The 15,819-nt window shown below is 44.3% G+C and overlaps 2 protein-coding genes across 3 annotated transcripts; both read right to left on the reverse strand.

Moving 5' to 3' along the window:
- Positions 1 to 12: 12 nt before the first annotated feature.
- Positions 13 to 10,859, reverse strand: ydjc (YdjC chitooligosaccharide deacetylase homolog). Of its 2 annotated transcripts, none has more exons than XM_029829966.1 (6): positions 10,720 to 10,859; positions 7,415 to 7,590; positions 5,457 to 5,616; positions 4,778 to 4,877; positions 2,480 to 2,657; positions 13 to 1,684 (listed from the first exon to the last, which is right to left on the reverse strand). In XM_029829966.1, the coding sequence occupies exons 2-6, from the start codon at positions 7,576 to 7,578 to the stop codon at positions 1,330 to 1,332; spliced, it is 957 nt and encodes a 318-aa protein (XP_029685826.1). In that variant the 5' UTR covers positions 7,579 to 7,590; positions 10,720 to 10,859; the 3' UTR covers positions 13 to 1,329. The 2 variants fall into 2 exon arrangements, with proteins under 2 accessions (XP_029685826.1, XP_029685827.1); XM_029829967.1 differs by having other exon boundaries at positions 10,659 to 10,772.
- Positions 10,860 to 11,102: 243 nt separating this feature from the next.
- LOC115247518 (beta-1,3-galactosyltransferase 2-like) lies at positions 11,103 to 12,080 on the reverse strand. Its single transcript, XM_029829526.1, has one exon. The coding sequence runs from the start codon at positions 12,078 to 12,080 to the stop codon at positions 11,103 to 11,105; it is 978 nt and encodes a 325-aa protein (XP_029685386.1).
- Between the last annotated feature and the right edge of the window lie 3,739 nt (positions 12,081 to 15,819).

A 15,819-nucleotide genomic window follows, 5' to 3' on the forward strand; every position in this document is an offset into this window, starting at 1 on the left:
ATGGACCAAAAAAAGTCTTCAATTCAACTTTATTTATATGTCTTACAGACAAGTTTGTCTCTTGGAGCTTTATAAAAACCCTGAGGGTGGTCCTCCAGCTGATGGCTAGTTGTATTTAGCACACTCGCAGTTTACTGTGTTCAACACCGGCAATTCAAAAATTCACAGCAGTTATTCCAGTGCAGGGTAAACCTTCTCATAGTGCCTTTAGGCATAAGATGAAAAGATAATTAAATGTATTAATTTAGCATCTGCAATTTGAATACATATACCCAGTACAACGTACACAAAATGTATATACACTATGGCGTCATTAGGTAAAAATGTAATCAATTAATGAGCTGCTATAATTGTAGTGTGTTGATGTTGGTGCTGGCAGCAAAAAGAGTCCTTAATTAAAATGAAGCACAACTGTACTTGCACAGGTTGCAGGAACAATCGTCCGGTAATTCAGTCAGAAAACATGAACATGAACTGTCAGTCGGAAATTCATCTGAACATTTATGTGGACGTAAGATGGAGTAACATAAAGAGCAATAGCTCTGTCAGCAGCAGTCTGTTCAACTTCTCCCTAAGTGATCCTATAGTATAAAAATGTGTCCCAAGGGTTTGGAACCTTATGAGTCGTTAGCTTTTCTACCAACAGTGCGCCGGGTGCAAAAGGGTGACCTCACACCTGTAATTCAAAGCTGTTTGAAAGGTAAGAAGTGATTAAATCACTGTTGGTGAATTAAAAAACCTGTGGAAATCTGTGGCTTCTTGAAGTAACGCTCCAATGACAATTCTACCCAACTCGATCTTCAGAGAAAGAACACTAAAACACATCAAACCAGTGCTTTTGGCACTTTTAGGGACACTTAAAAGTTCATACAAGCAATTCTGAGTAAAAACAGAACATTTTCAAAATTTAACAGAGGTGCTTGGCTTCTTCCTTTTACCAGCTTCAAACATAACTGGGTGACAATCCTAAATCCTGCTCTCTGGAAAACTTGGTCATGCAATGAATAGTTCTAAACCTAATTTAAGTGGTTTCGGCCATCTCCTTAGATGTTTTCTCTACTTGATGCAGGCCAATCATTCCACCTTTCTCAAAAAAAACCTCTTTTCGAAGATGACAGGATGTGTCGTTGACATGGTTGTTTAAGAAATAAGAAGCTCCTTCTTGCATCAGTTGGGGTAGAATAACTTGCTGGCAGTAATCATCTAATAGGGAGCTCATACACATTTGCTTACTTAAACCCATGTGGAGACTTTTCTGGGGCCAGGCAGTGTGTAATGTAATGTTACCTGAGGAATAATATTTGATTCTTGTTCATTTGTAGCGTATTATTATTTGCCATATTCAGATTCAAGTATTTGCAGGTCTTTGAAGGAACAGACCTGGACTTTTTGGTGCCGATAAAGGGCCATCACTGAAGGATGTGTGAGAACATTCAGCTCATGCTGTCTGTCATCTGACTGTGAAAATTCATCTGGTCCCTCTCCACAACCGCCTTCCTGGGGGTGACTGGGATATCCAGGGTGAACCATGAGCTCTGCTGTGATCAAAGCCTCATCATGATCAGGAGCACTGGAATTAGAGCCTGGTAGCCATGCAGCCACAGCATGGTTGAGAGCTCTCTGCAGGTTGGTGGGTGACATATTCTGGCCCATCGTAGTGAGTCCCAGGTACACATCTGGCCATCTAGAAACAAGCAAAAGCTGGAGTTATTTCTGTCTGTATTCACACACAGCCATTCTGGCTTGAATCTGCACTATCATTTACAAATGTTCAGGAGAACCTTGAGTTTATTATGTCTCTTCCAGGATGGCTAATGAAGCATGTACCGGTAAGTGTTTCGGACACTGAGAGAATCACCTAACATTACAAAACAATCAAACCCAAAGAAAATGTACTGTTTGAAAAATGTAGCATCTAGTCAATTAGGGCATTTCCCCCACTTAAAATGTCTGAAATCAGTCTACCGTTCGCCAGAGAAAGCATAGATCAGGGTCGGTCTTGACAAAGAGGGAGTGAAATGATCATAAAATGAAGTAAACTAAACTAAAAAATCTCTGCTCTCCTTTTGGATTCCTGCATAGTACTGCACTTCTCAGACTCATCGTTTTTGCATAAAAAGAGAGGGAACAACACTGATTTGTTGGGTAATACGTTCCAAGTCTGCTTCTTCCCTTGTATCCTTCATAACTTTGCTTAAAAGTTCCTAGGAAGGAGTCTTAAGATGGTACAGGGTGACTTAAAACAGGCTGAAGAAACCCCAGAAAGGAACAGCTGATAGAGTTCTGTGTTGAGACGGGGTAAAACTGGTGTCACAGACTGGTGGATTCTATAAATAACATCTAACAAGTTATTTCAGTCCAAGGGGGGTAATGGCACCTAGAAGCTGCACTAACCTTCCCACAGAAGACAGATTTTTGTGGATGTCTTTTGTAAAACAAAAATAAAATTAGACAAAAAAAAAAAAACACAGAAAGAGACCTGATTCCATATCGTGTAAAGACAGGAATGGAGTCCAGGGCATCCTTCTCCACCTGTGTATAGAAGTTTCGGAGGTGGGGCATCAGCCAGGAGCAACTTTGTAAACTTGCCTCCACCGGAACACGTGTGTACGGAATCTTGAAGTCTGAAAGAACCTTAGCAAAGACCTCACGGACCTCTGAAACAGGAAAGAGATCACATTACTCCTGTACTGGTGTCTCTTCATTGGCTGCCCGTTAAATTTATAATAATTTTTAAAACCCTTCTTTTGACCTACAAGGTCCTCTTCCATCCTACCTGGAGGAGCTAGTGACACCTTACCAGCCCAATAGACCGCTCCACTCTCAGAGTGCTGGTCTACTTGTGGTTCTCAGAGTCTCTAGGACTAGAATGGGGGGCCGAGCATTTAGCTATCAGGCCCCCGTGCTATGGAACCAGCTCCCTGTCCAGGTACGGGAGGCTGACTCCATCTCTACTTTTAAGATCAAACTTAAAACCTACCTCTTTGAAAAAGCTTATTGTTACTAATTCTGTAGTTCCAGTTACTATCATAGACAGACAAATTATCATACTTATCTCATTAACATCTAGTCTCTCTGTGAGGAATCTAGGAGTAACTTTTGATCAAAATCTCTCCTTCAACTCACACATTAAATTAGTCTCTAGAAGTGCCTTTTTTCACTTGAGGAACATCACAAAGATCAGGAAACTGCTGACGCGGCATGATGCTGAAAAGTTAGTCCATGCATTTGTTACTTCCAGGCTGGACTACTGTAACTCTTTATCATCAGGGTGTCCAAACAACTCTTTAAGAAGCCTCCAGTTGATCCAAAATGCTGCAGCCAGAGTTCTGACAGGTATTGACAAAAGAGATCACATTACTCCTGTACTGGCGTCGCTTCATTGGCTGCCCGTTAAATTTAGAATAATTTTTAAAACCCTTCTTTTGACCTACAAGGTCTTCAGAGGCCTAGCTCCATCCTACCTGGAGGAGCTAGTGATACCTTATCAGCCCAATAGACCTCTCCGCTCTCAGAATGCTGGTCTACTTGTGGTTCCCAGAGTTTCCAGGAGTAGAATGGGGGGCCGAGCATTTAGCTACCAGGCCCCCCTGCTATGGAACCAGCTCCCTGTCCAGGTACGGGAGGCTGACTCCATCGCTACTTTTAAGATCAGACTCAAAACCTACCTCTTTGAAAAAGCTTATTGTTACTAATTCTGTAGTTCCAGTTACTATCATAGACAGACAAATTATCATACTTAGGGGGTCGTCTAATCGTTAGGTCACATCTTAGTTATGCTGTTATAGGCCAAGGCTGCCGGGGTCTGGAAACATGATCACCTGACAGGCCTCTGTCACTCCACTGGGTCATGGTTTCCTCTCCTCTCCTCTCCTTTCCTCTCCTCATCAAGCAGACTAGTTATGCTGATTCTTGTGTAGTTTTTCTGCTTCCCCCCCGGCCCCGCTGAAGTGATTGTGCATCATATTTTTTGTGTGTGTTTCTGTGCTCTGTGCCTCTCCTCTCCCTCTTCCTCTTCCTCTTCCTCTTCCTCTTCCTCTCCTCTCCTCTCCTCTCCTCTCCTCTCCTCTCCTCTCCTCTCCTCTCCTCTCCTCTCCTCTCCTCTCCCTCTCCCTCTCCCTCTCCTTCTCCTTTTCCTCTCCCTCTCCTCTTCTTTCCTCTCCTCTTTCCCCTCCTCCTCCTTCTCCTCTCCTCTACCTCCCCTTCACTCTACTTCTCCTCTCCTCTACCCCTCTCCTCTCCTACCTATCCTATCCTCTACCTGTCCTCCCCCTTCTCCTCTCTCTTTACCCAGCCGGCCATCAGCAGGAGGGTCCCCCTACATGAGCCTGGTCCTGCTCAAGGTTTCTTCCTGTTAAAGGGGAGTTTTTCCTTGCCACTGTTGCTTGTCTGGGGTCAGGCCCTGGGATTCTGGAAAGCACCTTGAAACAATTTTGATTGTAAAAGACGCTATATAAATAAAGATTGATTTGATTTGATTTGATTTGAAGCACAATAACAGCTTTTATGCTGCTGGTTCATCTTCTTTCAGACTTCATATAAATAATTCCCCATCTGTGTCAGTTATAATGGGGTAAACATGTATTCTACAGCTCAACAGCAAGAAAACAATAGACAATAAACTATAGTTTATATCGTGTGCACTTAAATAATAGAAATCAGGAAGGAACCATTGCTATTTATGGTATTAAGGAATTTTTGAGCTATTATTCGCTAACTAGTGACATGTAGGAGTTTAGTGATGTAATCTAGGTTGCTCTATAATGCTGAATAGTACCTGGCAGTACATGGACATGCTGGTGTCCATCCATGTGGTGCGGCAGGTGGCCTGTGAGGTCCTGGAAAAGCTTGATCTGGGCTCTCAGCTCCACCTCCACCTGAAATATGTAATATGCTGCAAGTACAATCATGGAATAGAGCTCCAGTAATCCTTCTGGAGTTCTGGATGTGGCTAGAAGGACACAAGCAATCCACCATAGTGCTATCAAACAGTAACCACTGTCGGCCACCAGTGCGCCGGGTGCGAAAGGGTGACCTCACACCTGTAATTCAAAGCTGTTTGAAAGGTAAGAAGTGATTAAATCACTGTTGGTGAATTAAAAAACCTGTGGAAATCTGTGGCTTCTTGAAGTAACGCTCCAATGACAATTTTGACTGACAGGTCACATGACTAGTAAAAATGTATTCACATAATTTACAGTAAATAATGCTGATCATTTCAGTGCCTTATTTTAATTTGGGTCATCCACTTGGAAATAGAAGATAATGTAGCTGATTCTCATTCAGTTCAATTTTGTTCATTTTTAAAGATTATTGTTTAAAAAAAAAAAAAACACAGAAATACATGCCAAGGCCTATGAAAAGGAAATTATAGAAATGAGAATTAGCAACCTAAATATTATTTGTTAATAATAACAACATAAATCAAGTCATGGAGGCCATCTAGACAAGTGTACCTGGTTCATGCTCAGCTGACCCCTCTCTAGTGCCTGACGGAAGCCCATCTTTCCATGGAAGAAGCCACATTGGTTTGTCAGTGTGGAGGACTGTTGATGGCTTGGACACACTGGAATTCCTTCTGAGAGGTTGGCGTGGAGGCCAATCGGGATGTTGTGCCTGGCAACAGAAAGATATCTGATTGATGGTTTGATCCCAGACCTCTGTATTCTGCCCAAGTGTCACTGAAGAAACGGAATGCATCTTCAGTGTAGAAATGTTCATTAATAAATAATGCATAGTGTAAAAGGTTAAAATCAGGATTCTAATTCAAAGAAGTTTGAGTGTAGTCAAGTTTTGAGTGTAGGCAAAAGTGCCATAAAAAGGTCTAGAAATAAAACCCTTTGACCACATTGTTTCTGACAGCCCTGTACTGGTGGCTACAGAAGACAATAGAGCACCCGTGCTGAAGAAAAAATGCCATTTCTGTCTATGAGCAGTTGAGGCAAATAGTGTGCTGTGGTTGGTGTGAAAGAAAAAAAGATAGCAGAGACATCCCTCTCCTGGAAGCTGGGAAGGAGGCACTGAAATGCTGGATATCTGTGGTGTCGGGCAGGCATCCCAGTGTAGAGGAAGTGATGTTATAGGAAGATGATTAAAAATGCTGGTGAATTTACAGTCAAGCCTCCACTGTCACCAACAGAGGTGGGGGGGGGGGACAATAAACAGAGAGGCAGAGCAGGTACTTACACAGGAGAAGTTCTTTTTCTTGACTGCTACATCTCTTTCAGGGCCTATTCCAGCTGAATGTGGGTGAAGGCAAGGTATGCCTGAGGGAGTTGCCAGGGACAAAAATGAGCATTTGGGGGTTTGGTACCTTGCTCAATAATACCTTGGCAGGGCTCCGGAGGCATCCGGCTGTCACAGAATTTAGCCGATTTGAGAAGTAAACGATGCGTCTAAGTTACTGCGTAGGAGATGGTTTATTCAGTCAGTCGGTCAGGATACATGCATGGAAGCATGCAGAGAGATCTCTGCCTATACGTACACAGTTCTGATCTTATATAGCCGAAGGCCCGCCTCCAGGGCGCAGACACAGGAAATCTGCACAGCATGTGTACAGTGCATGCACAGCAGCATGTGTACAGTGCATGCACAGCAGCATGTGTACACTGCATGCACAGCAGCATGTGTACACTGCATGCACAGCAGCATGTGTACACTGCATGCACAGCAGCATGTGTACACTGCATGCACAGCATGTGTACACTGCATGCACAGCATGTGTACAGTGCATGCACAGCATGTGGACACTGCATGCACAGCATGTGTACACTGCATGCACAGCATGTGTACACTGCATGCACAGCATGTGCTCAGTGCCTGCACAGCATGTGCTCAGTGCCTGCACAGCATGTGCTCAGTGCCTGCACAGCATGTGCTCAGTGCCTGCACAGCATGTGCTCAGTGCCTGCACAGCATGTGTTAGCATTCATCTGGCTGGCACCAGAAGTTGAATGGCTGAGAATGTCCCCCTCCTCAGTTGTTTGACGCAGGTCTCCTTTAAACCTCAGGGCACCTTTGTTTCCTGTGAATGCATGAGGTGCCAAACAGGCTCATGTGCTCACCCAGTCTCCACCACACCCTTCCTAATTTCCATTTATTTTCCTTTCTTTTGCACTTAAATTCCAGTTCACGGCCACCTCCCAAGTATTGTTCATGCTGGGGTTTTAACCAGGAACCCTCTGCTTCTCAGTCCAGTCCCCACCAGACTGAGCTGACAGACATACTTGAAAATCATGACCTATCCTTATTCATTTGCCCACACTCGTCCATCGCAAAGTACAGATTACAAAAATAATGAGCAGGCCCCAACTTCTCTATGCACTGTGTCACAATAAACAGTGTTTGATGGTCAATAGATAGACAGAAAAGTCCATCAACTGAAAAGTTGGTAGGGTCAGGCAGGTCACACTACCTTTTAGCCAGATCTGCTGCTTCTTTGGTAGCGGACGCATTAACCAGCAGTGAAACGGTGGTGATCCCCCGAGCCTGAAAGCACTCCACGATGCCCTGGTTCCTCTGCGGACAATAGCCAAAGTCATCTCCTGTGATAACCAGCATCATTCTAGGTTGTGGCATTATTTGTTGTTTCTGCAATGGACACATAGATGACAGAAGTTAGCACCACTAATTGTGATCAGTTAATTATTATTATTAATTATTCATTTTCAGCTATAGCATGGCAGTCACTGCTGAGCTATGTGCTATCATCAAAAAAATTAACAACTTCCCAGATATATTTGTCATAGATTGTATATTTTAACAGAATGATTATAAATTTAAATACAAATCCAATTTAGAACTTAGGTAACATGTCAATATGATGAAAATTCTTGAGTTTTGACTTTGTTCTGGGCATTCAACTATGGTAGCACAATATCGCAGCAGTTCAAACACATGCTCTACTTTCAAATCTGAAAACACTTTTCCATCATGGAGAAACAAATTCTGTCTATGAGACAGAGGTGGAGATAGCTCTGTCTATATGAGACTGGGCTGAGAAGTAGAGCGTTCTTGGTTCAAGGTTGCAGACAAATCTGCTGTGATGTTCCAGGACACCTTCACAGCACTGCCAATTGATCCCTGAGCAAAATACCAAACCCCTAAATGATGCGACGAGCTGACGACTAGTGCAAGGGCGTACCCTGCCTTTGCCTGTTTGCAACTGGACCATGCTCAGCAGCCTCCCTCTGACCCCCCAAGGGAAGTATCAGTCAAGGAAAACAAACACAGACCGCAAACCTGGTCAAACTGAGCTGAGCTGCTTCAAAACAAGCTTGGAGTGTAACTTTGGCTGGAAAAAGATTAATCTACAAATCCAGAAATAAGGAATTCAAGATGTTCAGCATGTGATGGACCACATTCACAAATAAAAGCACTTGTACCACGAAACCTTGATATAAGTGAACTATGAGGTCTAATCATACCTGCTGCTGTTCCCTGGTACAGCACAACCTGTTCAAACAAGCCACTGTGTGAATATTTATTAACCAGTGAAAAGGCTCAGTTGTTGATTCTTCTCTAAAATTACAATTTTCATTTTCATTGTTATGCTGATGACACTCAGCTTTATTTATCCATGAAACCAGAGGAGACAGAGAAGTTAGTGAAGCTCCAGACCTGTCTTAAAGACATAAAGTCCAGGATGTCTTCAAATTTCCTCCTCCTTAACCCAGGAAAAACTGAGGTCATGGTGTTTGGTCCTGAACCTCTCAGGGATAGATTAGATCATATGATCACTCTAGATGGTATCTCATTAACATCTAGTCTCTCTGTGAGGAATCTAGGAGTAACTTTTGATCAAAATCTCTCCTTCAACTCACACATTAAATTAGTCTCTAGAAGTGCCTTTTTTCACCTGAGGAACATCACAAAGATTAGGAAGCTACTGACGCGGCATGATGCTGAAAAGTTAATTCAGGCTTTTGTTACTTCCAGGCTGGACTATTGTAATTCTTTATTATCAGGGTGTCCAAACAACTCTTTTAGAAGCCTCCAGTTGATCCAAAATGCTGCAGCCAGAGTTCTGACAGGTATAGACAAAAGAGATCACATAACTCCTGTAATGGTGTCGCTTCATTGGCTGCCCGATAAATTTAGAATAATTTTTAAATCCCTTCTTTTGACCTACAAACATGGAACCAGCTCCCTGTCCAGGTACGGGAGGCTGACTCCATCGCTACTTTTAAGATCAGACTCAAAACCTACCTCTTTGAAAAAGCTTATTGTTACTAATTCTGTAGTTCCAGTTACTATCATAGACAGACAAATTATCATACTTAGGGGGTCGTCTAATCGTTAGGTCACATCTTAGCTATGCTGTTATAGGCCAAGGCTGACAGGGTCCGGAAACATGATCACCTGACAGGCCTCTGTCACCCCACTGGGTCATGGTTTCCTCTCCTTTCCTCCTCCTCATCAAGCAGACCCCCCCCCAGCCCTCTCTATTCATTTACAGGTATCGCCGCTTTCGGAGCTGCATGATGACCTCCGGCCCCGCTGACCCGTTGTATAGTGTATTTTTGTGCGTGTTTCTGTGCTCTGTGCTCTGTGCTCTGTGCCTCTCCTCTCCTCTCCTCTCCTCTCCTTTCCTCTCCTTTCCTCTCCTTTCCTTTCCTTTCCTCTCCTCTCCCCTCCCTTTACCCAGCTGGCCATCAGTAGGAGGGTCCCCCTACACGAGCCTGGTCCTGCTCAGGGTTTCTTCCTGTTAAAGGGGAGTTTTTCCTTGCCACTGTTGCTTGTCTGGGGTTAGGCCCTGGGATTCTGGAAAGTGCCTTGAAACAATTTTGATTGTATAAGATGCTATATAAATAAAGATTGATTTGATTTGATTGATTTGATTTGTGACCAGAATAACAAACTATCTGCCCATCAGCCTCTGACAGGACAGTCACAGGAGAAGGAAACAGCTACATGCAACCCTTTAGTCTCAGAATTATGGCTAACATATTGATTATTTCCCCTTGACCCTCTGATGAACCTGCTGACTCAAAGGGCCAATTGGCAAAGTGGAACAAACATGTCGACCATCTGTGTGCCAACACCTGAGACAACCCCTTAAGGCCACCCACGCTCTCTGCTCACTGCTCTTGATGTGGACACCCCCCCACACACACACCCTCAGTGTGGTCAATAGAGGTCAACCCTGTGCAAAATGCATCCTTCCTCCACAGCACAGGATCGAGTCTTGTGGAGAATTAACAGGACAATATCTGGGAGAACAAGTATGCTCCGTCCCCTGTACTGTCTTCAAGGTGATAAAAGGAAAATGGAAATTATTGTACTACAGCAAACCTCTTCCTGCACAACCAAGGGGATAAAATATTTGACATTATCGATGTATAATAGGAAACAGTCTTCACTCTAAATACCTTGTAGCCAGCAAGATGTTCTTAGGTGTGTGCACACAAAACTTGCAGGAAGTACCACGTCATTATGTCAAAGGCACGATATCATTTACATAATGTCTCAACTATATCAAGCAGCAGAACTACACTACTCCGTTACTGTCCAGATGTCCGATAAATGTCATAAATTGAGTTTATCTAAATAATAACTGTCAACTGTTGCCACCGCGGTCGAAGCATATCTTTCCAGATTTTTCAAAGGTTTAACCCGCGGCGCATACATTCAAACAGCAGTAGTTTGTTAGAACGTACCACGGTGTTCTCATAGCGTCGCTTAAACAAGAAGTGGGTCAGTAAAGAATGTCCGTCTTACCAGCAATGTCACACACGCCTGTTCGTGGATACCAGTGGTGACTGAGGGCAGAGACAACTCATCCACATCCTCCTGCGCTCCACTGTGCGGTTCCTCCTCCTCCTATTCCTGTTTCTTCTTCTTCGTCTAACATAGCGTGATTTAGCAAACCCTATACAAACACCGCCACGAACTGGTATGGAGATCAAAAAACATCTAACACGCAAACAGAGAGAGAGAGAGAGAGAGAGAGAGAGAGAGAGAGCAAGCGAGCGAGAGAGAGAAACAGGACAAAACAGCTCTGAAGAATAAGAAATAACTTGCTTGAGATTACAAAAATGAGGATGACAATTTTTATTAGAACTACTGAAGTGTGGATGGAACCAAAGTTTGTGGCTATTACTTCATAGTTTTTTGTTGCTGATGCTGTCACTGCAGCTAGCATAATATCTGGAGAAGTCCTGCCAGATGTGAACCAGTTCTGATGGTTTAAAGTGGTTGACAATGATCAGTTTAGCAAAGGTGCACCTGTCGTATTCCAGATGCTGGATTTCAAACAGGTTCCTGAAGGGAATCAAGGTGCGGGAATATACTGGCCGAACCCCCAGCACCTGCAGGCACAGCCCCACGTAGACATCCTCCAGAGGGATCATATGGACATGTGTCGATGCCCAGGATATCCTTGCAGCCAGGTCAGTAGAGAAGACGTACCCTGCTCCAGAGACGTACCAGGGGAAGGTGTCCTCAGGGTACTGCTGCTTTGACAAGTACCACTTGCTACTGCTGTCCCTCCGTGGGACGCCATCACTGATTATGGACCCAGTGATAAAGCTGTGCCGAGGGGAACTTCTCAGATGTTTGACAAGCCGGAACACGTTGACAAAGATGTCAGCGTCCACCTTCATGCCATAGGAAGCATGGGAACAGTAAACCGACAGCCAGTTCATCATCATCATGGTCTTGATGGTCAGGTTCTGATAACTGTCCTGGAAGTCCATTTGGATTATGTCTGCATGTGCCCTGTTCTCCTCCAGCAGCCTCTGGGGATGCCCCCTATTAGAAACTCCAATAAAGAAAAGAGTGAGGCAATCCTCACCTGAAGCCCCCCATGTCCTCCTCACAACTTCTCTTGCTTCTTCCTCTGCAGGAGCGACAGGGACCAGGAGAACGAGGAATGGGGTCTGGTTCTTGCATACAGCAGGCTGGTTGAAAATGTACCGGTAGGTTTTCGGGGACAGGATCCGCTGGTCCTCGGCAGGGAGGGGTCCTGTCTGAGAGTGACGTTTGCTGAACGTCAGTCTGCATAATAAAGACGGAACAGTGAAGACGAGCATAGCTACAGCCACCACTTTCACGAACCTCCACCAAACACGCACACGCATTTCCAAAACGAATCCTAAAAGGCTAAAAGCCCTAAAAGTCACACATCACACTTCAGCGTGGGGCGAAGTCATTTGTTGCTTGTGTGCGAGAGGTTCCTCCACGCCCATCCGGCAATGAGGAAGTTAAAAGCCCACAGCGGGGCTGCTGGAGGAGCCGCCCTTTGGACTCCGAAGGAAGTCTATGGGAAAGTACATTAAAAATAAAATATTATCTTATTATGTTTTTGACAAATACAATATTGTTATATTATATTAATATAATATAAATATATATTATACTATATGTATTTATATATACACACTGTGTTTGTGTGAATGTGTGTATACACTGTGTGTGTGGGGGACAGACAGACTGACTGACTGACTTCTAAGGAAGGTCTCCCTGAATGGTCAAAGAATTCCTGGCTAAATATACTGCTCACAAAAATTAAAGGAGCACTTTAAAGAAACACATTAGATACATCAGATCTCAATATGAAGTTGGATATCTATACAAATAACAACAGGGCAGTGTCTTAGGAACAAAAGGATGCCAAGTCTTTTAATGGAAATAAAAGTTTTCAGCCTACAGAGGGCTCAATTGTGTAGACACCATAAAATCAGAGTGAAATGAAGATGTGGCAGGCTAGTCCATTTTTTCCAAAACTTAATTTCTGCAACTCAAAATGCTTTTCAGTATCTTGTGTGGCCCCCACGAGCTTGTATGCATGTTTGACAACGTCGCGGCATGCTCCTAATGAGACGACGGATGGTGTCTTGTGGCATTTCCTCCCAGATCTGTGTGAGGGCATCCCTGAGCTGTTGTACAGTCTGAGGAGCAACCTGGCGGCACCTAATGGACCGAAACATAATGTCCCAGAGATGTTCTATTGGGTTTAAGTCAGGGGATCGTGAAGGCCATTCAATTGTTTCAATTCCTTCATCCTCCAGGTACTGCCTGCATACTCTTGCCACGTGAGGCCGGGCATTGTCGTGCATTAGGAGGAAACCAGGTCCTACTGCACCAGCGTAGGGTCTGACAATGGGTTCAAGGATTTCATCTCGATACCTTATGGCAGTCAGAGCACCATTTCCTAGGCAATAGAGGTCTGTGCGTCCCTCCATGGATATGCCTCCCCAGACCATCACTGACCCACCACCAAACCTGTCATGTTGAACCACGTTGTAGGCAGCATAACGTTCTCCTTGTCTTCTCCAGACTCTTTCACGTCTATCACAGGTGCTCAGGGTGAACCTGCTCTCGTCTGTGAAAAGTACAGGGCGCCAGTGGCGGACTTGCCAATTCTGGTGTTCTTGAGCAAATGCCAGTCGAGCTCCACGGTGCTGGGCAGTGAGCACAGGGCCCACTACAGGACGTCGGGCCCTCAGGCCACCTTCATGAAGTCTGTTCCTGATTGTTTGGGTAGAGACATTCACACCAGTGGCCCTCTGGAGGTCATTCTGTAGGGCACGAGCAGTGCTCAGCCTGTTCCGCCTTGCACAAAGGAGCAGGTATCAGTCCTGCTGAGAGGTTGAGGACCTTCTACGGCCCTGTCCAGCTCTCCGAGAATAACCACCAGTCTCCTGAAATCTCCTCCATGTTCTGGAGATTGTGCTGGGAGACACATTAAACCTTCTTGCTGCAGCACGTGTGGATGTGCCATCCTGGAGAAGTTGGACAACCTGTGCAACTTCTGTAGGGTTAAGGAATCGCCTCATACTGCCAGTAGAGATAATTACGCAAGCCAAAATCAGCACGAGTACGAGCACCAGCCAAAAAAGATCAAGAGGGAGAAACTTGAAATGACCTCCACATGTAAAACCAGTCCTGTTTTGAGGGTTTTCTAATTTTTGCCACTGAAGTGCACCAGTTGTTAATTCCATGAACACCAATACAGCTGAAATTGATTAACGAGGCCCTCAGCTGCTTAACCAACCAGAAAATTATCAGACAGGTTTAATTCAATTCATGCCAGGCCCAATAAAAAAAGTGTTCCTTTAATTTTTGTGAGCAGTGTATATACCGTTCATGTGTGTGTGTGTGTGTGTGTGTGTGTGTGTGTGTGTGTGTGTACACACATATATATACACACACACACACATTTTGTTGACTACATATGCATTGGAACAGATTCATCTCGAAGATGAGTTTGTTCACAATCAGCTACTAATCACAAGTCAAATGACTTGATTCATTTTGTTAACGTCTCATATATTCCTTTGGCATAATATCAACTACTCACATTCCTGTATAGTTAACGCATTAACCTGGTGTCCACAATGGGACCACATTTCAACATCCCTCCCCCCTACGGTCAGCATCTCAAATCAAATCAAATCAAATCAAATCAATTCAGTCTTTATTATATATGTCTTTTACAATCAAAATTGTTTCAAGGCGCTTTCCAGAATCTCAGGGCCTAACCCCAGACCTGCAACAATGGCAAGGAAAAACTTCCCTTTAACAGGAATAAACCTTGAGCAGGACCAGGCTCATGTAGGGGGACCCTCCTGCTGATAGCCGGCTGGGTAGAGAGAGAGGAGAGGGGGGAGGACAGGTAGAGGATAGAATGGAGAGTAGAGTAGAGGAGAGGAGAGGAGAGGAGAGGAGAGGAGAGGAGAGGAGAGGAGAGGAGAGGAGAGGAGAGGAGAGGAAACCATGACTCAGTGGGGTGACAGAGGCCTGTCAGGTGATCATGTTTCTGGACCCCGGCAGCCTTGGCCTGTAACAGCATAGCTAATATGTTAACCTAATGATTAGACGACCCCCTAAGTATGATAATTTGTCTGTCTATGATAGTAACTGGAACTACAGAATTAGTAACAATAAGCTTTTTCAAAAAGGTAGGTTTTAAGTCTGATCTCTGGGGTGATGGGGCCAGTGGGCTGGCCTCTTTACCAGTGGACAAAGACAAACTGCAAGCCTTTTCATAGTATTTGTTTAGCGGAATTGCTTGATCATTTCCATTGTATGTTTTCTACACATTTCCATGTGTAACATAATGTGCCTCTTGAGGCTTGGTCCATATGTCTCTCTCATAGGTCCCCCTACCTATGAGAGAGAAAAGAATGACCCCCCCTGGTCATTCTTTTTGAAATCCATGGATACTGATATACTGATATTGTCACACTCTGCTCCAGCCCATGGACTCAGTTCTTTTCCACACCTGCTCTCAGTCACTGATCACACACCTGCCCTCACTCATCAATCAGTTCACCTACCAGTATATATTCTCCAGCCTCACGCTCACTTGGTGCCAGATTGTCTCTGCTATGCATGACCTTCCAGCGTTTACCTGCCTGTCTTCCTGGAATCGACCCTGCCTGTTTACAACCTGCCTGTTCTGCCTGACCCCCGGTAAATTAACCCTGTCTTCCGTTTTGACCACGAGCTCAGCCAGTCTCCCTCTGGATTGTTTGCCTGATTCTGCCTGCCTCGACCAAGTCCACTGCCCCGCTCTCAAACTGTCCGTTGTTTGCCAGATTGCAGTTAATAAACCTGTTAACTGATCATCAGTTCTTTGTGTACTGCACTTGGGTCCATACCATACCCGTCACAGATATGTACTGCTTTCCCTAATGTGTGACATATAACAGTGAGATCTTTGTCATCTTGAACTCTTCTCATGTTTTTTTCCCCATATCATAAACATTTTCCATTGACTGGGCCATTCTTTGCTTGGAGGAAAAAAAACAATTGTTACATTTCTCACAAATACACGGACTAACATACAGTGCATTACTAGTACATGACGATAGT

This window comes from Takifugu rubripes, chromosome 21, assembly GCF_901000725.2.
Source record: "Takifugu rubripes chromosome 21, fTakRub1.2, whole genome shotgun sequence".
Lineage (NCBI taxonomy): Eukaryota > Metazoa > Chordata > Actinopteri > Tetraodontiformes > Tetraodontidae > Takifugu > Takifugu rubripes.

Excerpts from the sequence above, each read along its gene's own strand:
- ydjc (XM_029829966.1), bottom strand. The coding sequence starts at position 7,578 with ATGCCACAACCTAGAATGATGCTGGTTATCACAGGAGATGACTTTGGC. Across the intron at positions 4,878-5,456 it reads GTCAGCTGAGCATGAACCAG|GTGGAGGTGGAGCTGAGAGC; the intron begins GTACACTTGTCT and ends TACATATTTCAG. Across the intron at positions 2,658-4,777 it reads GCATGTCCATGTACTGCCAG|AGGTCCGTGAGGTCTTTGCT; the intron begins GTACTATTCAGC and ends TTCCTGTTTCAG.
- LOC115247518 (XM_029829526.1), bottom strand. The coding sequence starts at position 12,080 with ATGCGTGTGCGTGTTTGGTGGAGGTTCGTGAAAGTGGTGGCTGTAGCT.